Below are 24802 nucleotides of genomic sequence, written 5' to 3'. Positions count from 1 at the left end.
ACTGTTCTGCATTGTTAAACAACTTGGATGAAATTTTACAGAAGTAAAATTCTGGAGCCGAGGTGACACAGTGGTTAAATGCAGCAATTCAGCTGACTGCAGTTCTGCAGTTCGGCTGTTCAAATCTCACCGGCTCAGGGTTGACTCAGCCTTCCATCCTTCCGAGGTGGGTAAAATGAGGACACAGATTGTTGTTGGGGGCAATATGCTGACTCTGTAAACCGCTTAGAGAGGGCTGAAAGCCCTATGAAGCGGTATATAAGTCTAACTGCTATTGCTACAGAAGTAGAAAAATCCTATGTACATAGTTATCTCACTTATGTTGTAGAAAGCATTCATAATGTGTACCACATATTGGTCTAGGCAAGATTATTTGATATTTTTCTTAGTTCACATATCACTTCAGGTTGAAAAATGAAAAACTACCTTATTTTCTATACATTGGGTTTCTTAATAATTTATATATACAGGTGAAACTTGAAAAATTAGAATATCATGCAAAAGTTCATTTATTTCAGTAATGCAACTTAAAAGGTGAAACTAATATATGAGATAGACTCATTACATGCAAATAAAGATAGTTCAAGCCGTGATTTGTCATAATTGTGATGATTATGGCGTACAGATCATGAAAACCCCAAATCCACCATCTCAGAAAATTAGATTATTACATGCAATCAATAAAACAAGGACTGTACATAGAACAATATCGGTCCTCTGAAAAGTATAAGCACGCATATGTACTCAGTACTTGGTTTGGACCCCTTTTGCAGCAATTACTGCCTCAATGCGGCATAGCATGGAAGCTATCAGTCTGTGGCACTGCTGAAGTGTTATGGAAGACCAGGATGCTTCAATAGACACCTTCAGCTCTTCTGCATTGTTCTGTCTCATGTGTCTCATCTTTCTCTTGGCAATGCCCCATTGATTCTCTATGGGGTTCAGGTCAGGCAAGTTTGCTGTCCAATTAAGCACAGTAATCCCACAGTCATTGAACCAGGTTCAATGTTGAGAGCAACTTTTGCCAAAAGCACCAAAAACTGGTTCAATGACTGTGGGATTACTGTGCTTGATTGGCCTCTCCATTCTTCCTCCATACTCTGGGTCCTTGGTTTCCAAATGAGATGCAAAAGTTGCTCTCATCAGAAAAGAGGGCTTTGGACCACTGAGCAACAGGACTTTGGACCACTGTGCTTTATTAAGACCAGGGTCAACACAGCCCTCTACCAGGAGATTTTGGAGCACTTCATGCTTCCTTCTGCAGATGAGATTTATGGAGATGCTGACTTCATTTTCCAGCAGCCCACAATGCTAAAAGCACCAAAACTTGGTTAAATGACTGTTGGATTACTGTGCTTGATTGGACAGCAAACTCGCCTGACCTGAACCCCATAGAGAATCAATGGGGCATTGCCAAGAGAAAGATGAGACACATGAGACCGAACAATGCAGAAGAGCTGAAGGCGGCTATTGAAGCATCCTGGTCTTCCATAACACTTCAGCAGTGCCACAGGCTGATAACTTCCATGCCGCACCGCATTGAGGCAGTAATTGCTGCAAAAGGGGCCCAAACCAAGTACTGAGTACATATGCATGCTTATGCTTTTCAGAGAGCCGATATTGTTCTATGTACAGTCCTTGTTTTATTGATTGCATGTAATATTCTAATTTTCTGAGATGGTGGATTTGGGGTTTTCATGATCTGTACGCCATAATCATCACAATTATGACAAATCACGGCTTGAACTATCTTTCTTTGCATATAATGAGTTATCTCATATCTTAGTTTCACCTGTTAAGTTGCATTACTGAAATAAATGAACTTTTGCACGATATTCTAATTTTTTGAGTTTCACTTGTAGAAAATGTTTTTTGTATTCTATTCCTGTTATTTTACCATTTCTGGTTTTGGCAAAAGCATAAATCTGATTTATGGCATGGCCATTTCAATTATATCATAATTCAACCATGTGTGGCTGAGCAAAAAATAAAACATGTTGTATTTATTTTCATAAGCACTGAAGTCTTATTCCAAAGACTCTGCCTTGCTTTTTTATGTTCTCAGCAACTTCCTCTATCGCCACTGCCTTCATAATTATTACATATCAAGCTTATTAAATATCAAGCTAATAAGCTAGTTTAGTAAAAAAACAAATATAAATACTAATGATCATCGTTATTATAGAAGGGTAAGAAGACAATACCTATTACAATGGACAGAAAACTAATCCAAAATGTACTGAAAATGATTTTAAATCAAATGTTTCTTTTAAAATGTAAATGAGTTGAAAAAACAGTCTTGGAAACAAAATTTCACGTGAAGCAGCTCATGAACAAATATCTAGCTATGTCTCTTTGTTTACCTTGTCCTCCATTACTTCTTCAGTACCATCTATTTCTTCATCCTACAAAATAAACATACAAACCATAAACATTTCAAATAAATGAGTTTTCTTCGTAAGCTAACCAAAAATGTACTCAAAGAAACTTACTGAGGCAGACAATACTCATTTTTATATTATTTAGACAATAGTATACCAGAATATACCAGAAAAACGGCTGGTAAGTAATATTAATTAAAGCCTTGAAATTATTTGAATGTTTGAACATGAATATCCAGCTAAATTGTAAGTTGGTTGATTGCAAAATGTGTTTAAAACATAATGAAAATTATTTTTAGAAAAAGCTCCCTGAAGAATATTAGTTGCTAGATATACCTTATCCCTGTATCTCTTATCATAATTTAGTAGAAGCATGCTATCAATCTGCAAGGTCTTGTTTCATTACCCATTTGAAACACCATAAATTTCATCCTAACATGTTTCTATTTCTCCACACTGTGAGTTGGATGATAGTAATTTTAACAGCATGTTAAATAGTTCATAAGCTTTTAAACCAGCTAGAGAAATTTGACAAAACCTTTTCAAAATTCATCTTGGGTTCTCAGGAGATTGCAAAGAATCTGAGCATTATACCCAGTAGTTCAGCTAAGGAACTATTGATTTAGCTACATTCTAGATAAGATGATGGGCAAAACAGTACAAATAAATGACTGCAATGAACATTTAAAAGTTTGACAGACTAATTTGCAGCAAAATACTATTAAAGCTCTTGTGAATCAATTACTTACTTAAATATGCATTCAACAGTACTATATTGTTATTTTAATTAGGGTTGTACACAGTAACCAAACATTTGGCATCTTATTTTGTTTTTTAATCAATTTCATTCCTACCGTTAGAATAAACATTGTAACTATTATAATTTCACTTACATACACTGAAGGTCTTTTGTTTCCATTTTAAAATTACATAATACCTTATGTCCTTAACAATTAGGTAGGGATATATATCTCATCCACTATTCATCCCAGTGGATCAGAATTTAATCTTTCATTCTTTGGTTTCATGTATGAATACAATACCTACATCCTTTGTAAAGAAAGAGATTCCAGTGCCTCTCCGTCTCTCTTTTGGTCTCCGTCTCTCTCTTACTGACTGCTTGTTTGAAGTTCTATCATCCAGGTCCTGATCTTCGTATTCTGTTAAAAGAAACAAAGCTTTAGCTAAAAATAGTAATTTATTCAAACATGGGACCATTTTCAAAGTAAGGCAAGATAGTACTTATGCAGAGAGATTTGTCTAGCCTCATCAGCTACCAATCTATACCAATCTGTATTTTAATGTTTAACACCAAACATCAGTGGGTCTATCAAGTAGAAGTAGTCCTCAGTTAATAACCATTTTTTCAGTGACCATTCAAATTTACAATGGCAACTGCAGTCACTTGACTGCGATCTGCATCTTTTCCTGCTGGCTTCCCATAAGCAAAGTCAATGGGGATGCTGACAGGAAGATTGCCAGTTGCTTGGGTAAGTTTCCTCCACCCATACACACCTCACTGTGCTTGTGCCTCACTCCCTTGGGCACTTGTGCTCACTTGCACACTTTCTCCCATCTGTCAACAGCCACTCCAAACCCTAATGTATCAAGGTCGCATCTCCCTACCACCTATGGTCCCTTTGCTCCCTGTCCCCCTGACAATCACTTACCTGCCTGCTGGTAAGCCTCTCGGGACTTGCAACTTCCTGCCGTCTCCCCCACCAACTTCGGTTGTTGGAAGGCAGCAGGACAAGGAGAAGCTTGCATAGTGACCAAAAGCAATGGGTACTTAAGGGATTGCTAAGCAATGATATTAAGCTTTATGACCGCATTATTTAGAAATTCTGGCCAAATTGCCATCATAAATCAAAACCATTTATAGTGGATTCAAAGATTGCAAGAGATTACTGATTCAAAAACAGAGATGGAGAAGAATTACTATTCTTCCCAAAGAAAAGGTGTAAGATTTACCCCAAATAATTGTAAAAAAAACACAAAACACTTGAAGAAAGGTATCCCCCCTCTCACTGATGGGCTGATATATTTAATATGTCTCTCATATAGGCATCAATTCAAACAGTTATAAAATATAGCAATATAAGAAGTAAATACCATTTTTCTCCATGTTGCCAGCTGATGTGCTTTGGTAATCTGCTGAGCTTAATGAATCAGAAGATGTAAATCTACTTGTTTTGGGCATGTGAGAACTTGAATAAAGACTGGAAGTTAATGAAGGAGAGACAGCAGTTGTAGGTTTGTCTTGTTGTGCTAGGTATCTCAATCGACGACCAGAAGACTAGAGGCAAGGCAGAAATATAAAATTACTTGTGATATAAATAAAATTGGTTAACTAGAACTTTATCCTCCAAAAAGCAGTAATGGGCCTTGACTGACTTTAAAAGGGAATAAGATACATTCATGGAAGAAAATATTACCGTATTTTCACGACCAAAAGCCGCACCGGATTAAAAGCCGCAGTATCAATTAACGTTAATTTTTTTAACTTTTTCCACATATAAAGCGCACCGGGTTATAAGCCGCACATTTCCCGACGCTTCTGGACATCGCGAGGAGCGGCACGAGGGTTCTTGGCGCTCCGGGGGGCGCCGAGGGCGGCTGGGAGGGGCGCGCGGTTTGGTTTCTCCTCCCTGGACGTCGCAGCGGCGGCCCCGGGCTCACCGATCTCTGTGTTTTTCGCATCGGGGCATGCTCTTGCAGCGCGCCCCGATGCGAAAGGCACTGGGATCGTTGAGTTTGGGGCTGCTGCTGCAGCGTCCAGGGAGGGGAGGCCGGGCCGCGCGCCTCTCCCAGCTGCTTTCGGTGCTTCCTGGAGCGCCGGGAGCCACAGATGTCCAGAAGCGGCTTTTGGGGCTGGTGGGGATTGGATTTCCGGCTCGGTGGCCCCTGTCGCTTCTGGACGTCTGCTGCGGTTGTGGGGAGCCGAGGAGAGTGTGGAGGGGAGCGCACGACGGTTCTTGGCGCTCCGGGAGGCGGGAGAGGCGCGCGGTTTGATTTCTCCTCCCTGGACGTCGCCCGATCTCTGTGTTTTTCGCATCGGGGCGTGCTGCAAGAGCATGCCCCGATGCGAAGGGCGCGGGGATCGGTGCGCTTGGGGCTGCTGCTGCGGCGTCCAGGGAGGAGAGGCCGGGCCGCGCGCCTCTCCCACTTCCCGGAGCGCCGGGGGCCGTCGCACGTTCTTCTCCGCGCTCTCCTCGGCTCCTCACAGCTGCGGTGGACGTCCAGAGGCGACAGGGGCTGTCGAGCTGGGGGTCCGGTCCCCATTGGCCCCAGGGGCCGCTTCTGGACATCTATTGCAGTCGCGAGGAGCAAAGCAGCTGGGAGATCTTTTTCCACATATAAAGCGCACCGGGTTATAAGCCGCACTGCCGATTTTGGATCAAAATTTAGGATTTTTAGTGCGGCTTATGGTCGTGAAAATACGGTAATAGTTTTGACAGCTATATGTCAGTTCTAGCATCAGAGCTGGTTTGATATTATAATACAAGTTAAGACGGTGCTATTATACCCTTTCTTTACTTCCGGGTTTCCCATAAGCACCTGGCTGACTTTCCTCTGATCTGGTAGAACACTTATAATTATTATTGTTCACATCTTCTGCAGAAGCCATTTAATGACATTTAAAAGGTATTTATCAAGTTATGACATCTGGCCCTGCCCTTGAAATAAAATGTCAACACTGCAAAGACAGATTTGTTTCAACAAGTTATATTTGGACAGATTGTCGAGTCATTCTGAATACAAGTATAATCAAATCTGCTGATTAAGGTGTATATGTCTTCACAAAGATCCATTGCTATGGTATAAAAATAAAAACATACATTACAGAAGTGAACAGCTATTTCTTTTAATAACCATCTTGTAAAAAAGATGGGATACAAATTAAATACATACTTTCCCCTTCAAATGTAATTCAAATCTGTTAGTCATCAAATGCCGTAATTTTTTTTTTGGGGGGGGGGAGGTTTTATGTATGGTTTTACTTGCCTCTTCATCCAAGTTTCTAGTCCATGGTGAGTTGATCTCCCTGGATTCTCTTCTGGTAATATCTTCTTGTTTTCCACCACTTCCCTCACTAGCTCTGAGGCGGTCTGACCTTTCACTAGGCTGTTCCTGAGTAAACCGCTCTGCACGAGACTGGCTAAATGTTTTCTCTGCCTCCTGCAGGTCTGTAAGTGTTATACCCTGGGAAATAAGACAGTCCTTGTTAATGTGGTGTCTCTTTATAGCGTGGATCCCCAACCCCCGGGCCATTGACCAGTACCCGCCTATAGCCTATTAGAAACTGGGCTGCACAGCTGGAGGTGAATGGCAGGTGAGCAAGCAAAACTGAAACAACAACTACCCCCCTGATCCATGGAAAAATGTCTTCCACAAAACCAGCCCCTGGTGCCAAAAAAATTGGTGATCACTACTTTACAATTAATAAAAATCCCATCATAAATTATTCTTCCCATAGTCAATAAGCTTGGTAAAGTTCTAATCAGGTGATAGTCTGATAATCAATAAACTCAAAGCTAGGAATTAGTACTTCAAAGTATGCTAACTTAATTATCCATTAAATATAGCATTTCCAAATATTCAATATGAAGTAATGGCAAATAAATATTTCTTCTCTGATGAAAAATAATTAGCTTTATAAAAATAACAATTCCATAACTTGTTAATAGTCTTTCTTGAAAATAGATATAAATTTTGAGAAGTAATATAAATTTATTTAAAGGAGGTCTTTTAATGGCCAAAGATGTATAAGAAATGTTCCATTCTGAAGTGGATTAAGAGAAAAAACTATGCAGGACAAGTTAAATAATTTAGAGATCATATTACCTTCTTCTGTAGAAGTTAATATTTCTTACCTGGGTAGATCTGCGAGTCTGACGAGCTTGCCTAGATCGAGCTTTCCTTAGAGATTCTGCTTCTTCATCCCTTACAGGTGTCAGATAGGACCTAAAATATAATAATTAAAAAAAACAAACCTTTAAACAGAAAAATAGCTTATGCAAATAAGAATTTCTGCTTATTCAAACAGTTGAGTTTTTCATCTGCTGCAGGGTGTGAAGAGGGGTACCTTATGTTGAAAATAAAACATATGGGCAATTTAATTACTGAGTTTGTATAATTAGAAAGAATAAATAGATACACTAATTTTTTTAAGTAACTTGCATGCAATTCTATACATAAAAGTATAACAAGGACATAATCTTGATGGACTGCTACAATAAACATCAGAAATCAGAGTCCAGTCATTGACAAACACTAAGAATTTTTAGCATACATATAGCAATGGACTTTGGCCTAGGGCCTAGAGGTGGCACGTGGAACCACATTTGCTGGCACGCCAGCAGTCAGCTCCAGTGTGCATGCACACACCGGCCAACTGATTTTCAGCCTACTGTAGGGCTGGGGAAGGCCATTTTTGCCTTCAGGAAAGCCTCCGGAAACTGGGGAGGGGGAAAAATGGCCCCAATGAACCAACCGGAAGTTCGGGAATGATCTGTTTCTGACTTCCAGGGGTCCTCCAGGGGAGGCTGTTTTCACCCTCCCCAAGCTTCAGGAAAGCCTCCGGAGCCTGAGGAGGGGTTGTGCGCACATGGGTGAGGGGGCAGGTGCTGGTAGGCAGGGAGGATTGAATTGACGTGGGCATACATGTGCGCGCAATAGTGCGCACACACAATTTTGGCACACTATAAGAAAAAGGTTCGCCATCACTGGCCTAGAGATTCACTACAGTATAATAAAGCAGGATAAAATCACAAACAGTAATGGAATTGAAATGCCAAATGGCCACATCATCAGGAGCCATCATGATGAAGCCTACAAGTGTCTGGGCATTTTACAATTGGATAGCCTCAAGCTCAGACAAGTCAAAAATGTGGTTTATAAAAAACACATTCAAAGACTAAGAACTGCAAGAGACAAAATGGAATGCTGCAAACACCATTAAAACCTTTCATACTCGGGCCACGCCTGTGATATAATACACTGGCAATACAAGCCATTGTTGATTCTGGGCAACTGCTTGGACTAGCCCTGCAGTTTTCCTGGCAAGACTTTGGAACTGGTTTGCCACTGTTTGTTTCCTAGAGCTGAGAAAGTGACTCGCCCAAAGACACCCAAGTGGATTTGTGCCTAAGGTGCGGCTGGAATTGAGACTTTGCGGATTTCTATCCCAGTGCCTTAACAGCTTCCTTAAAATGGATACATTTAAGAATAGATTGACAATATATAATTTTGATTCACTTTGAATTATATTAAATTGAAAAAGTATACATGGGCCTTGTTTTTAGCTGTAGATGGGGTGGGGGTGGGGACTGAAATTCAATAAAAACTGCCTGGTTTACTCTAATTTGAATTTTAAATGTTATTTAGCAAAAACATAAATTGGAAACTCTATATATTGGTATTTCGTCCCATTGTGTTTTGCTTCCTTTTATGTTAGGTACAGTATATTTGAATCAAGAGGGTACAGTATTGATTTCTTGTAATGGCATATTTTGGGATATTTGACTATATAAAGATCATTACTGCATGTAAATCCATTATGTGACAAAGGTTTGAATCCTTGGTCTAATTTTTCCATGCTCCAAGTTTCTTTCCTGTTTTTTTAAACATAATTATATCTTATCAGTACTACTAGGAAAATAGTGTAGAAATTATTGTATTTTGTTTCAACAGTGTCTTGCACTTAATTTTTTGAATAAATATTGACATTCAAGTTTTCAAATAGATTACCACCTTCTTTTTCAGAGCACCCACCAAAATAAAGGTTAGTCATGACACAGAAACTGAGATATTAAAAGAAAAATGTAATAATTGACTGGAGCTTATGGGAAAAGAGTATATAGGTGGTCCTCAACATACAAACACAATTGAGCCCAAAATTTCTGTTGCTGAGTGAGACAGATAAATGAGGTTTGCTCCATTTTATGACCTTTCTTGCCAGTTATTAAGTGAATCACTGCAGTTGTTTTATTAGTAACATGGCTGTTAAGTGAATCTGGTTTCCCCATGACCATGAGGTTGCTGCAATGGTCATAAGTGTGAAAAATGGTCATAAGTCCCTATTTTCATTGCTGTTGCAACTCTAAATGGTTACTAAACGAATGGTTGTAAGTGAAGGACTTCCTGTAATAGTGTCTTCTATGTAAAGTCACACTCTGGATTTATCCAATCCTCTTTGAAAACTGTGTTGTTGCCCATGATTATATTTAGTTGTAGTAAATTCTAGTTTAACTATGCCCTGTGTAAAGTAGGATTTCTTTTTGCCTATCTATAATCTCCAATCACTTCTGAAACAATAAATGATCCCAGAGTCGAGTACTGTGAAAGAGAAAGAAACAATGTATTTACTTTTCTCATGTCCTTCCTAACGAAACTGTTTTGATAAGTTTATGCCCCAAATTTCTTCAAAAGCTTTTTTCCTCAAGAAATTCAAGCCTATCTACATAGCACTCTCTCCTGCACAAAAACGAACACCTGTGACTGAGTGAGAACTTCAACCCTAGTTTAGTCCAACACCATAATTGTCATATTGCAAAGGGCCCACACAATGTCATTGGTCTACGAAAAAATTGCAGAAGGAGTAAGGAGCCCTCTTGTCCCCAGATTCCTAGAGGAAAAATAGCATAGAAGGCAAACAAATAACAGGTGAATAATATTTAATTAGTACTGTAAGTATTGTAATTTGTACTATGATTTTGAAAATTGAAAAATACTGTCAAGCAGATTATTTTAGCTGCATTTATCTGAAATGGTGGGACACATTTTCAAAGTAAACAAAAGAACTGAAGAAGTAGCAATCATAACTCAAAAAACTGAAGTGAAAGGTAGCATCTCATTCTCAGTATATGAAATATGACATGTGATAAATGATGCTATCTATATCGGCTGATCTGTGGTTTAGACATCGGATTCTTTAATGTAGAAATTAGCACATAATTTTAAAAGTTAGACAGTATTCCATTTGAGGTTAAAAAGACAGCAAGTCATCTACTGCCATCTTGTGGAATGAAGAAATCTAGAAAGATGCATATCTGTACAACGGAAAAAGACTAGCAATTGTTTGTCTTAATTGCAAAAGACTTGTAAAATTAGACTTCCCACTACTTTAAATATCCTTATGTATTTCCGCATAACTATTTAAATGTTAACTTTTACTAATACTTATTGCTTGAAGGAAAATAGTTAAAACTTTAGCCAAACTACTCCGTTCACAAGCCATAGTTCATTAACACAATGTAGATAAACAATTAACTATTATTTTCTGAGCATAAAGACCCCAAAAGAATGTTGTTTGCAAAATATCCTGGTCAAATTAAGCGAGCATGCATAATCAATTTAATTAAAAATTTAAAAAACAGCACAATAGACAATACAGATACTAATTAAAAGCTATTTTAGCCATTTTGTTGGGAGCAAACAGTAAATTTAAGATATCATTTTAGGATATTATTAACATACCCATGGTTCTCTTCATAGCCTTTGTAATGAGGATTATAAGTATATAGGTTTATATACTTGTATTTATAAGTTATCAATATAAATGTAGAAGTTACCTGTTACTCTATTTTATCTGCCAGCCTTCCCTTCAGATTTAAAATTAAATCTCAATGAAAGCACCAAAAATGCCCACCTTGAACCTTTACAGGCAGACTGCCCAGGAGCTGAAATTCTTTCATGGACCGCTGCATAGGAAATCAGGAATTCAATAATAACACACAAGTCCTGACCTCTTCAAAACAAAACAAAAAATGCAGCTTGCTGTCTGATAAAGCAACAGTAACCTTTTCTCTTCCGAACATGGAAATAATAGGAAGTCTGAAATAGCAGACAGAATTCTTCCCTATCCTACATTGTCACCAGCACTGGCAGCTTGCTTTCTAAAAGGACAACCTTATCACAAAGCAATTAACAAGGAAAGCAGGGCTGATAAGCACTCTCAACAGTAGGTGTTGGATGACTGCAAGCTTCTTTAAGCATTTAGAATCCTTTGCTGTCCTTCCCTAACACAGCATGAAGGGACAGATCAGTCTTAGTTCCCTACAGACTAAATTCATACAGAATACTTAACCAGGTTAAGGATGCGGAGCAGTGAGTACACAAACTACTACGTTAGAACAGTTTTAAAGCTGGCTAGTTCTTCTGGGCCTAAGCGTGATTATACAAACACAGCCTGTTTAGTTTATTGTTCTATTTAAAGTGCAACTTCAGATTTAAGAAGAAGCAACTTCAGATTTAAGAAGAAGCAATTTAAGAAGAAGCAAGTTAAAGAATCAGCCAGATCTTAAAAGGACAATTCTGGCATCCTTTATTTTAACGACAATATTAGTGTGTGCTATATATCAAAAACTTGTACACTAAAAAATATCTGGTTCTATAACTTACAGAGTAGGAACCCAAACTTTCAAGCCAAATTTAACCAACCAACAAAGTCTCTCTGTCTTCGGAAATGTTTCCTGAAACCTCTCTGGTCTGCTATCTTTTTTCTCCTGATACTTGCAACTTTAAATAACTTCAAACAATATCCCAATCAAGGAACTGCCAAACATGTTAACAGTAGACAGCAGCCCAATCAAGGAACCACCAAGACCACTCCCACCAACCCTGACAAAGCAAGCCACTATTAGAGCAAACCCCACTCCTTACTAGTACTGATGATATTACCTAGTTTGGTAATGAAACATCCTCAAGAAAACATCCAAGCTCAGAGAACTCCAAGGACCCCACAATTCAAATAAATGGCATCACCTTAAACCAATATTTATTGACTGCTTGTTTTTTCAAAAATAGTATAAAGAAGCCTCTCAACGTTTTAGCTCTCTGAAAGACACTATCTGAAGATTTTTCCCTTTGTCTGCCTCTTCCTCTGACATTTAAGGAAGAATTGAATAAAAGTAATCTGGAACTCTTAAAGGTGCTCCTTCCAAAATAACTGATGCCTATATATGTATTTTGGGAAGGAAGAAGCTTAGAATCACTCTACCATGAGATAAATCCTGTTTCTCATCTCGTGTAGTATTTCAAGGCACAACAAACAGTATGTCAACTATCAAACAATATATTTATTCAGACACATATAATGATTATATTAGCCTTGGTGTATATATATATATATATATATATAGCTATTAGATTTTTTTACAACCCCCGGTATGCCCAAATATGGGAGGAACATCACTACTTCCATTCTCTGTCCTTCGGCTCGTCACAAGAGACCATCCAGGCAGAAACCCAATATTTTTACTGTTGCCTTTTTGTTACATTTTGTTGTATTTGTGCTGATAAATAAACAAAGGGAGAATAGTATAGATCTATTTCAAGCTATTTAGCTCTCATCAGCTAGCCATACCCTTACTGGCAGACATCTTAGCCTAATGGCTAAGATGTCTGCCTAGTATGTAATATAGCCCAGGTTCAAATCCCAGTAAGGGTATGGCTAGCTGATGAGAGCTAAACAGCTTGAAATAGATCTATACTAGTCTCCCTTTATTTATTTATCAGCACAAATACAACAATATATATATGTAGGTCTCTAGTTATTCGGGTTTTCTCCCGCGTAAAATTGGAGATGTCTTGGCGACGTTTCATTTGTCTCATTCGTCATCTTCAGGCTACTTCAGGCTTGGTGTTTCCAGGAGCACCAAGCCTGAAGTAGCCTGAAGCACCTGAAGAAGCCTGACATGTTAACAGTAGACAGCACTTGCTCCTGGAAGCACCAAGCCTGAAGTAGCCTGAAGATGACGAATGAGACTTCGTCGAAACGTCGCCAAGACATCCCCAATTTTACGCAGGAGAAAACCCGAATAACTAGAGACCTACATACTAACACCCGCGAAAACCTCAGAAAACACACACACACACACACACATATACATACATACATACACACACACACATACATACATATATATATACACACACACACATATACACACATACATACACACCATATTAATAAGGCATTATTATTTGTTAAGTTTTCATCTCATTTGTTTTAGCCAAAAGTAAATATAACGGTAATTTGCTTTGTTGATACTGTGACCTGTATAGAAGATACAGACACAGTCAAAAGTATTTTTTACCCTTCCACTTTCCCCTCTAAACAATCCAATTTTTTGCCATAAAATAAGTTGCAAGTGACACAAGTAAAAAGTCATCACTGTTCTTTATTCCATTGTACATTTAGCAGGAACTCTGCTTTTGATATACGACTTCATATATTCTTGTAAATAATAAAACAAGTGAAAATAACATGGATATAATTTTGGTCCTTATAATAATTATTTATAAGGTGCTTACTATTTACAAGAATATAAGTCATGCATCAAAAACAAAGTATTTGCTCTATGGACTATAGAATAATGGATGGTGGATGCCAAATGTTGGCCACAATGATAACTTAGCTTCGCATATATCACAATTTTCATACAGAAGGGACAGAATAAAAGTTGACAAAAACAAAGGAATCTTTAAAACACAGTTTTATAAAAAATGAGATAGTAAATTGAGATTGAAGAGGTTGTGGGAGAGAGTAATGGGGGAATAAATAAAGTTGTTATCATAGCTTACGTGAATTGAAAGAGAAGCTATTGAAAATGGAATGTTATTCTATTGATTTCTATCCAGAGTTAGGCTAGCTGGTGAAATCTAAAATAAAGTGAACAGTTGATCCTAATAAGGATTTATGGGAAGTAGAATGAGACTTGGAGAAGATTAAATTAAGTGTTTGAAGGTACAATCCAAAATAAAAAAGAACACTGAAGAGCACCATAGGCAAGTTTTTTTTCAAAAGCCATGGGCCGCAAATTAAATACAAGAACAGAAAATCAAAGGTTTGCTTCTCTGCGGATCATTAGCCGAAGTGAGATCATCTGTCAGGTCTTCAGACAATGAAGGATGGTATTTTGCCCATTCATTTGGTAAACCCTTTCCTTAAACACATATGGAAAAATAGGATTAGTCCTAATATCTAATGATATAAAGGAGTACTTATATGTTAGGAACACAATATCTTATGATTGTCTAATGAAAGATATGGCACAAACTGCTTTGCCATCTTGTGCTTACTAGAAAAGGAGGCAAATTGCCACCACAAAAAATGTAAATGTAAGCAGTTCAGAAGGTAGAAACTTGAAAGTGCTTACCTGCTCCAACAAGGAATGGCTGATATTAAAATTGTTTCATACTGTTTCTGTAAGTTACACAAAAGGAACAAAAACTGGAACCTGTTTGAACCTGTATGCCTGTTTCAGTCAGATACTGGAACATACATAATCTATCACAGCTACCTGAATGTAATTCCATATGAGGAGCCGTGATGGCACAGTGGTTAGAATACAGTATTGCAGGCTGACTCTGCCTACTGCCAGGAGTTTGATCCTAACTGGTTCGAGGTTGACTCAGCCTTCCATCCTTCCGAAGTCAGTAAAATGAGGGCCCAGTTTGTTGGGGGCAATATGCTGGTGTTGTAAGCTGCTCAGAGTGTGCTGTAAAACACTACGAAGGAGTATATAAATCTAAATGCTATTGCTATTCATTCTTTTATTAATAAGGTGTGTTCTGTACTAGATAACTAAATGTCTCCTGAACTTTTGGGAAAATAGTCAGCTTGATGAAATAATTCAAGGAAGTCTAGCAGTGCTTATCTCAGTTATCTGGAAAGAGATCAGGCACCATACCAGTTCACAAGAAAGCTAAGGCTCTGCCTTAACAAGCTGAAAATTAAATTGAATTCTAAAATAAATCAATCCAGTTATTGATATTTTGGCAATTTTATCTTACCAAATATAAAGTTACCCCTTGAACTGATTTTTAAAGAAGAACAAGAACAACATTAAAGACAACTCTTTTCCTTTATGTCATCTATCAAGACCCTGGCAAGTATTATGGCAGGAATAATCAAGACTTATTTGCTATTAACATATTAATCTGGAATAGAATGCTTAGGAACAACACGTTGGAGTTTAGGTTCTGTTTTCATCAGGCATTTCTGATCTATTAATAGAGCTATACAGCATGTGCTCCAAATTGATGCTGTCCAATATTGTTTAGCTAATAAAATCCATGCAGAGCAAAGTACTTTTGCTGATATTTATGCACGACTGTCCCTATGGTTCTCTTTTCTAGATATTACTGGAACAGTTTAAGATGGGATTACATCAAAAGTGCTATCAGCAAAGTATGAATCAGAACTGTAGAGGAGCTTGTACGTAAAACCTGCAGATAAGGAACTGAACAAAGAACTGTGTTTTACAGATATCTTTCAGCATGCATAAAGATACGAGAGTGAATCAAGAAATTAGAGCATCTAAATGATTGTAACAGCACACTTTTGAAAGGAAGAACATTCCAGAGTGCTTACTCATTTTTTCATAAATTTAGGAATGCATTTAAATTTTAATCCAGTGACTTCAAATAGACAAGCAGCCTGTTATGGAGGCATCTTAATGTTCTAATATTAGTCTGGAAGTTTATGTTGTTGTTGCTAAGAGAACACTGTAGCTTTGGGAACATTGAGATAGATAAATGTGCTATTGTGACAGCTGCCACTAAATGTTGAAATCCCATACTAAAATATCTGGAAATATCTGTCATTTTTCATTTTAAGCTTCCATTAAAAAACTTCTTTAAAAAAATCTAGTGATCTGTCTTTCTCAGAACTTTTTTAAAATCTGCAACTTGCTCCTTGCTTAAGTGCCATAGGCTTTTAGCTAATTTAAATATTCAACAAAGACTAATCAACAAGCTCCTAAAGGAAATCAATCCTGATTGTCCTGTGGAAAGACAGATACTGAAGCTCAAATACTTGGGCCACGAGAGAGATGACTCATTGGAAAAGACCTGATGTTGGGAAAGACTGAAGGCAAAAGGAGGAGCAGCAGAAGATAAGATGTGTCATCAACGCAGTGGCCATGAATTTGGGTAGACTTAGGAAGACAATGCAGCAAAAGGGGAGGGGGGCTGGCATGCTATGATTCATGGGGTTGTGAAGAGTCAAATATGACTTAGCAACTGAAAATCAACAAGAAAAACAAATAATTGGCAAGTCCGAATTCAAATGTAATTCTCATTTTCTACCATGAGCCACAAATAAATATCCAAGGCTCATCATTAATTAATATAAACTTTATATTTTGAAGCATTCCCTTTTAAAGAAATGGCAATTACAAAATCTGTAAGAAGAACTAATCTTTATTCCAGAAGTCTAAGGCCAGATAGGACTGCAATGTATTTGCTTAAACTTACAATCAAGGAACAGAACAAGAATAAATATGTAAAATTATGAGCAGATACTTGCAGTAAAATATAAGTGGAATCAAAAAAGGTATTGAGAGTAATTCTAATATTAATTTATACAAACAAAAATTCTTTAATAAGAATTAATAAGTAAAATGTAACAGCTTTTTACACTGTTTCAACTTTCTGTATAGAATATTCACCATGGAAAATTTACCAGATCAAAATAGAAGCTAGAATTCATTTACTTCACATTTCCTGAATGACAACACTAGTACTAAGAAACATTTCATAATAAAGTGAAGAATAAACCCTATCAAATGATGTTATTATATGAATAACATGAATTTTAGTGAAAGTAATTTTTATATTCAAAAGTATATATACCATGGCTCAGAGCACAACTTGAGTTGTACTAAATTATATGCTCATGTTCTAACAAAAAGCAAAGCAAATTGATATGATTGTTAAAACAAGGCAAAAAAATGTTTTTGTATAGCTTAATATGATCCTACCTACTTGTGGATCTGTGTCATGCAGTTAATGCATCTCATAACCCCATAAAAGGCTTACTAACCTTCTTCGATCCCTGGCATCACCAGCAGATGACTCTGTTCCAGTCAGTGAGTTAGAATTAGTAGTTGTGACACCATTGGAACTTCCAGGTACAGTGAGATTTGTTATGGCACTTAATGGAATGCTAGAAGAGACGGCCTCTGTGCTCTTCTCTGTGGTAGAGTCACTTTGTTGTCGGTAAGGGGCTCTGAAAGACACAAAATGAACTTATAAATAATTGTAAAATGCTTTAGCAGAAGGAAGAGAAACAAAATGAATATCACTGTTAATAGAACAGTCATCTGAACATTTTTACGCAATAATAGTGATTTCTTCTTAGTGCCATAAATAATGACAATGAATATGATTAAAAGTATTAGAATAGGAATGAAGAAAGGTAATTCCCTGTCTCCATCAGGTTAAGTTAGCAAAGCAATTGAGCATAAATGACAGAAGAAAGAGTTAACAATTGGAGAACTTTAATTTAAAAATCCAAGAAGAAAGTTCTTAATACAAATTAGGATATTATAGCTGGATGATAAAGAACTGCTTTGAGGTGTGTTGGGCTATCAATGTCTCTAACTCTTTACAGCAGGTGCTTCTTTCTCAGGATCAAAGAGCTGACCTCCATAGCTGCTGCATAATTTGAGGAAAAGACATGATCCTTTAAAGAGCAGATGCTACTTTCCCACCCTTATGAGCTCCAAAGCACCTTTTTGGAATTGAATCAAAAGATAACAAGCTTACTAACGAGATATAGGTTCAGAATTAGAGTAATCAGTAGAAATCATAAAAATATAATCTTCTTATTGCCTAAATAACATCCTAGATGGCAGAACCATTGGAAAAAACATTCAAAATGAAACATTATACCAGTGTCTTGACAGCAATAATACTGGATTCCTTTATAAGTCCTCTTCATTATCATTTTGCCATATTATGATCCCTTACCTGGTAGACTGGTAAACTGATGGTGTAGTGTTAAACCTGGTAGATGTTGGGCAAGGGGCAATCTGCCACTCTGTGCCCAATGAGGTAGATGAATCAATAATAGTAGATGAGGTAGTAGAACATGCATTGCGATTAGCTGAAATGTAGGGACTGCTGATTTCACTACTTCTACCAAATGAAGCACTGTAAGATAGCAGAAAAAATCAATTTCTTCAGAAATTCTTTAGATACAATATTAAGACTAGCACATGACCTATTCAGTGCTAAAGAAATATTCCACAAAATGAAAAGAGAAATTAGAAATCAAGAATTGCTTTTTTGGTTAAGATCAAGTGTGATCAGCGTGCTTAGGTTAAGTCAAAGAAGCAAGATGTTGAATCAAGATTGAAGACAGAAAAAGTAATAAGAAAAAGCAAATGAAAATATGTGTTCATTGGCACATGATGTATCTAAATAAAATTATTCTGTTCGATAAAAGAACAGAATGAAAGAGTCTTGACTAAGAAGAAAAGATCAGACATAACAAAGGTTTTTTTAAAGTTGCAAAAGTAGAATTTAAAGGAGAATGATAAAGTGTATATGAAAATGCAAAGACAAAGTAAACAAAACTATTACTAACTTCAATTTAGCCTACAGATAAATATGGATACCAACATTAATTCCAATTCTAGTTCCAAATATACTAACCACAAAACCTCAGTCCAAAATTATGCTTTATAATACAGTTACTGAACCTATCAAGCATAATTAATACAAATCTCCACTTTACTACATTCAGGGAGGCCAGACTCAGAAATAAATAAAAAAAATCTATGTCATATTGATGATATATACTAACAGTTAAAACTATTTAATGTTGCATTTGGCAAATAGTATAATTATGTTTAAAATGTTTAAAATACTACATACAATATTTAATAAACTTTGTATAACATTCATATCTTGATGCTACTAAGATTCTGCTCGAAAGAATGTCTACATTTCCATAATGGGAAAGAATGCTCATTGAGAAATCTATTCCATCTTATAATTATCAAAGAAATCATAATTCAGTTTGTTGCCTATGCAAGAACTTTTTTTAAAAGCATAAAAATATTTTCACAAAGATCACTAAGGTGCAACAAGTTCATTCAGCACTTGAAAATTACTTATGTTGCTACTTTCAAAAAATGAACCTGAAAAAAAGATATGCACAAAACAAGTGACTAAATGAACCATTTTTCCAATTTATTATTTAGTGTTTTTCTTATATTATGTTTTTGTAGATTTATTCCAATGGAAAGATGTGGGCAGATTGTTTTGTTAACTACTAAATACATATTGTATGTGCAAGAATATAAATAGAAAATGCCTAATGATCAACATATTCAATTAAATTAGGACATGAATCACAACAGTAAGAAATTCCTTACAGATTATTCCTAGAATCAGGATTGGGGGGGGGGGGGGGATAAGGTTGAATGGCAACATGAACAATGGATCTGACAGTATTGTGTTCAGACTGAAGGATAAGGTAGAATAAATCAAATTTAGTCCATTTCATAAATAAACAGACTACATGTACCAGAAACAATATGAAGCAGACAATCAATTATGCAAGAGTTTAGATTACAGCTAGCAAGCTATCTGTGATCAGGTAATTTTTTGTATTATCAAAAATGCTGTGATTGTAAGCAGCCTAATTAAAAATTAAGACTGCTAGTTTTTCTTTACCTAATAGGCAACAATGAATAAATAAATATCAAATACTTTGAACTCAATATTCTACTTAAACTAGAGTTTAGTAAAATAAAATGCTATTATGGGGAAAAAAAAACTGAAGCTTCTGCTAAGTTTGATTACGATCCAGTTGTACATTTCTTTTGATTTCTCCTATGTTGCTTTTCCAGAATTAACAACATGATTTATCCTATACCTGATAATTTGGGCAAACTAAGAATTATAAAATCCAAGGACACAAATGCTCTAACAAATCCTGGAATTAGATTAGAAGAAATGCAGAATAACCTTGGATAATGAGATGAGTGGCATATAAATGTAATAAATAAATAAATAGTTATTTTCACAAGTGTGTTTATAATAGGCCTAACTAATAACAGCATAAACAAACAAGCCATTAAAATATTTAAAGCTATGCTTGCAATACTGAATTTTTTAAAAATGAAAACAATTTGTATTGCAAGTAGGAGACTATACGTATTATTATGGGAATGTATTTCTAATTGAGCAGTGGGCCTATTTTCTATGTTCTTCTCGTGCTTTTACCACCTGTACTATCCCAAAGCTTACTGGAATACTTGCTATCTCTTTAAAGACAGCTTGTGAAGCGGAGGAATAATCCCTTCTATCATTGGGCTGCTGGGCTGACATTAATGATATAATTCATTGTAAGAATAATTTACATGCAGATGGTTCAAAAAGAAATATACTTTCCTTTTCAGAACATAACCTGACATTAATACAACTTTTAGTTACATTATCTAATGTAACTAAACCCTATGCTGATACCTATGCCACATTCTCAGCACATGAGCTACTGCTGCCAAAATGTTATGTTTTTCAACCCTGCTTTTAAACTCATCTAGGCTAAAATATTGGCCATGTCTTTTCCAGATTTATGAAAAAAATCCTATAAAAACTATACATATATACCCTTTTCTGTATGTAATAATGTCTGCATATTTGCTTTTCAGGGTTTTTTAAATTATTTCAAAGCAAATGGCAAAAGTGTATGCATAGCACACAAGAAGCAAAGTTTTCAGTATTTCCACAATGATACCCTTAACCCCCAGTATGGTTTTAGATTAAATAATACTTTCTTCTATTTCTCCTCTTTCACAAGATATATTTTCTATATGGATAAAGATTTCATGTAGAAAAAAAATTAAAATGTTGATAAATCAATGTTCTAATTATGCAAACAGAGGCAAGTAGATGGGCTATGCCGTTTATATTTTGCTTTTCCACTTTTCTGGTTTTATGAGAGTCAGAATTTTTACTAAACTGTTTAAAGTTAATGCAACCTTGTACCCTTTTCCACCAAAAGTTTTAAATACACCTTACCTTTTCAAATAGGTAGATATGTAGGTGGAAGGTGCACCAGTTGTAGGGACTTCATTCCCCTTTGGTTCCTCCCTCCATTGTTGGCGAGAGTAAGGACCACTCCGTACCAAGTTAACAGCAGATTCTCTAAAATGGCAAATTGGGAAAGAGGGTGTGTGTGTGATTACAATTTTGTGTTTTATATTCTTCAATTCTGACAATCTATGCAAAATCTATGCAATCTACACAAAGATTATACTGGTTTGACATTCTGTTTTGCGTGGTTTAGCCACAAACACAACCCTTAACCTATAAAAGTTAAAAATCACCATCCTCTGGTTCATTTTTAAATTGCTAAGTCAACTGAGTGGTGTGATGAATTGCTCCTTGTTCAGCAGTGTTCCTAAACTGCATTCAGTTGGCATAATACATTAAAAATAAATAAGGAACAGCAACAACCTTTTAATATCAAAACAAGCAGAATTTTTTGGGATTGAGTATGTCATCCAAATGCACCTATGCCATTGAGAAATATGTATGTAGTCTATAACAGCAGTATTTCAACTGTAATCACATTCTGATCTATTTACCCAAATCCAAGCAAAATGCATGCTTGCCAAGATCAAACTAATGCTGGAAAAAAAAAATACTGGAAAATAAAAACCAGCTGTTAAGAACACAGCATTTTATATAAATATCTTCTATGTTCCCTGAACTGTCAGTAAATAATAATATACACTGATAAGAATTAAAGACTAGAATAAGAATCAATTTTGAAGAACAGTTCTAATAGATAACTTTTAAAATACATAGTTTGAGTAAAGTGTATAATGTGTATGAACAGATCCTGTTCTCTGGTTATTTTTATATTTTTCAGTAATTGAAATATTTCATTCTAAAATGTAAGACTAATTAGACAAACCATGTAAACTATATATGAAATAAAAACCATATATATTCAATTCTCTTATAATTTTTAAGGTGGTGACATAAAAGAACTACAGCCTTGTGCAGGTCCTGAGGAAATGCCAGGGTCACAGTCTTGCTCTGTTATCTGTGAATGCTTTGAATGTGTTGGGTTAGAGGAAGTGGACAGGGTCCTTTTGACTATGAGCTTGGCCATTTGTTCATTCATTCCATGTCCACCTCCCCCCACAAATAGCTAAATTCACCTAGGAGGTGACATACAGTATGATTGGGTTCTAGTGCTTATGAATTCTTCTTCGAGGGAGAGGGATGTTCCTGCACCTCATAAGGAGGCGTCACATTTGTCAGATGGACAGTTATATAAATTTGATAAATAAATAAGCAAGGAAGTCATAACTAATAAATGTTACTGTATCAGAACAGTATTTTAGTTATAGTTATATAACTTCAGTTATAGCTTAATGATAAAATGACTTGGCTGGTCTCCAAATGCTAAGCAGTCTTGGATCTGGTTCATATTTGAGTGGAAGAAGTCTATTAAATAACAGGCCTATTAGCTAGACTAGAAAATTGGGGGGGGGGACCTCACTGCCAAGAAAATTATATGGACTTGTTGGTGGATTTTTATGGGTTTATATTTTTATTGCAAAATGTAACCAAGATGTAGGAGAAATAAGGAAAGCAAGGGAGAAAACTGTTTCACAAATTCAGGCCATAAACATTTACTCCTATAAATCTATTGAAAGGCTCTTACCTGTTTTCTTTTTCTTCAATGTCACCTGTATTATTTAATTTTCGAGGGGATATTGAAGCAAAATAGATCCTATTATCCTTGTCCTGCTGAAATAAGAACAAATTCCTAAATTATAACAATTTTTGGACAAAAAATAATTATCTCAAACAATGGCTGAAAAATGATACATAATTTTGACATACACTATTTTAAATTAACTGCTTACCAAATCTGAACTGATAATTGTGTATAAATCCATTACAGTATTGTCTCAATTCTTACTTTAGAAAAATGTTTTACTTTTTTTAATTGTTCGATACATAATATAACATGAAGGAATGTGCATAATTAATTTTTTTTAAATCACAGGAGTAAACAAATATATAACTCCCCTCAAAGTATTTTGGAATTGTGCACTTTTGTACAATTGTACAGAAAAAATGTACAATTTTTCAGTCTCATACATTTCAGGATACAAAATTAGTTTCAAACCCATAATTTAATTATATTTAATATATTGATGAAACCAGCAGCTTAATGAAGACATTAAATAAGATGGGGAGAGACCAATACCCTGGACCACCCAACACTTGAATGTCTAAGGACTCAACGACTTCCTCCCCAATAATATTGGGAAGAATATAGAAAAGTTCTTCATCTCCAACTACAGGCCATTCACAAAAGTGATCAATAGCCAGACCTTAGTAGATGGTATAAGTCATCTAGAAATCATTTACTTGGAGACCAAGTACCAACTACAAGAATTATCTAAGACATTTGGATCTAGGAATGACTTTTTCAAACAGAGCACATCACTGCCTTTTCCAAGACCAATAGCATTAGAGCTGAACTAATCCACAGAGGAACTACAATTAGAAGTAAGTGCTGGATAGCACTGACCATGATCAAGATCAGCACCAATATAATCTATATTCATAATTTAAAGTGAAGAAAAAGTGTTAGATTTTGAAAGAGAAAAGATAGATAACAATCTATCATAGATTCCATTCCTCAAATGGAGTTAAGTCAATTTCTGTATGACAGAAAAAGCAAATCCTAATTCTAGTTAACAAGTATAGCATTGCACAAAAACAAAACAAAACAGCAATTAGACTATTCAGCATTGTTTTAGTTTTCAAAACATAGATTTCAAAGACAGGGAAGCCAAATGATTGTGTACCTTTTCTTGGTTATCTAATAGTGCAGATATCCGAGGGGTTGAAGAAGAGTAATAGATGGAGGTGCCTTTCTCTTTGTCACGGGGCATGCTGTCCTCACTAAGTGCATTTTGGCTGCTAGTTTTCCGCAAGCTTAGCCTCCATGATGATGGTGATTCATCTTTTTGTTCTTCAGGCTTGTTGACGAATGAACTACACTATAAAAGGTGGTAGAGAAAGTGGCTTGAGGACATAATTGGAAAACCCTCAATTACCTCATTCCAACACAATGACAATGTCAACAAGGGAACAATGACTCAGAGAGGTAGCAGTTCCTTTCACTGTATGCCTTTAAGCAGACTTTAGCCAGCCATGTTTCATTTGAATTCCTGCACTAAACAGCAACTTCGATTCAATGGCTTAAATTGCTCTTTTCAGCTCTAAGAGTTTGTCGTCTCTTATCCAACTAAAATGATTCCTTTCTACCTCACAGATGATCTAAATCTACTGCAAAGGGGAGCTCCAGAGTGCATGTTGGCTTGAGAAAGGCATATATGTTCTCTAAGATAAGCCATTCTACTGAAATGCCAAGAAATGCCTTCTTAAATGCCAAATCAATGGTATTGAAATATCATATTTTCTAATTAAATTTATAGAAAATATCATACCAACACTTGTATGTGTGTCTGTTCCCCATTCACATACACCAACTCTAAAATTTTAATTTGTCCATGTTAGTGCTTTTTATAATCATGCATTAATCGATCTCGTTTAAACATATTGCAATGATTTTTTTTGTTTTA

General features: G+C 36.1%; 1 protein-coding gene across 11 annotated transcripts in view; it reads right to left on the bottom strand.

The window, feature by feature from the left end:
• PPP1R12B (protein phosphatase 1 regulatory subunit 12B) overlaps nucleotides 1-24802 on the bottom strand; it is a 112449-nt gene that overhangs the window by 52469 nt on the left and 35178 nt on the right. For 6 of the 11 annotated variants that reach the window (XM_087720202.1, XM_087720208.1, XM_087720200.1 and 3 more), the window contains exons 10-19: nucleotides 24023-24217; nucleotides 22864-22949; nucleotides 21204-21329; nucleotides 18141-18323; nucleotides 17212-17397; nucleotides 7256-7346; nucleotides 6387-6584; nucleotides 4494-4677; nucleotides 3429-3541; nucleotides 2364-2405 (exon numbers count right to left, since the gene is read on the bottom strand). In XM_087720202.1, coding sequence (XP_087576328.1) covers nucleotides 2364-2405; nucleotides 3429-3541; nucleotides 4494-4677; nucleotides 6387-6584; nucleotides 7256-7346; nucleotides 17212-17397; nucleotides 18141-18323; nucleotides 21204-21329; nucleotides 22864-22949; nucleotides 24023-24217 — 1404 coding nt within the window. The remainder of the gene's footprint in view (nucleotides 1-2363; nucleotides 2406-3428; nucleotides 3542-4493; nucleotides 4678-6386; nucleotides 6585-7255; nucleotides 7347-17211; nucleotides 17398-18140; nucleotides 18324-21203; nucleotides 21330-22863; nucleotides 22950-24022; nucleotides 24218-24802) is intronic. The other 5 variants (XM_087720201.1, XM_087720205.1, XM_087720210.1 and 2 more) reach the window with 3 other exon arrangements.

The sequence above is a fragment of the Thamnophis sirtalis genome, unplaced genomic scaffold (genome assembly GCF_051295495.1).
Source record: "Thamnophis sirtalis isolate CommonGarterSnake01/CBP01778 unplaced genomic scaffold, rThaSir2_p1.2 scaffold_7, whole genome shotgun sequence".
Lineage (NCBI taxonomy): Eukaryota > Metazoa > Chordata > Lepidosauria > Squamata > Natricidae > Thamnophis > Thamnophis sirtalis.
The sequence above is the reverse complement of the archived record's forward strand: the minus strand, read 5'-3'. Positions and strand labels throughout refer to the sequence as shown.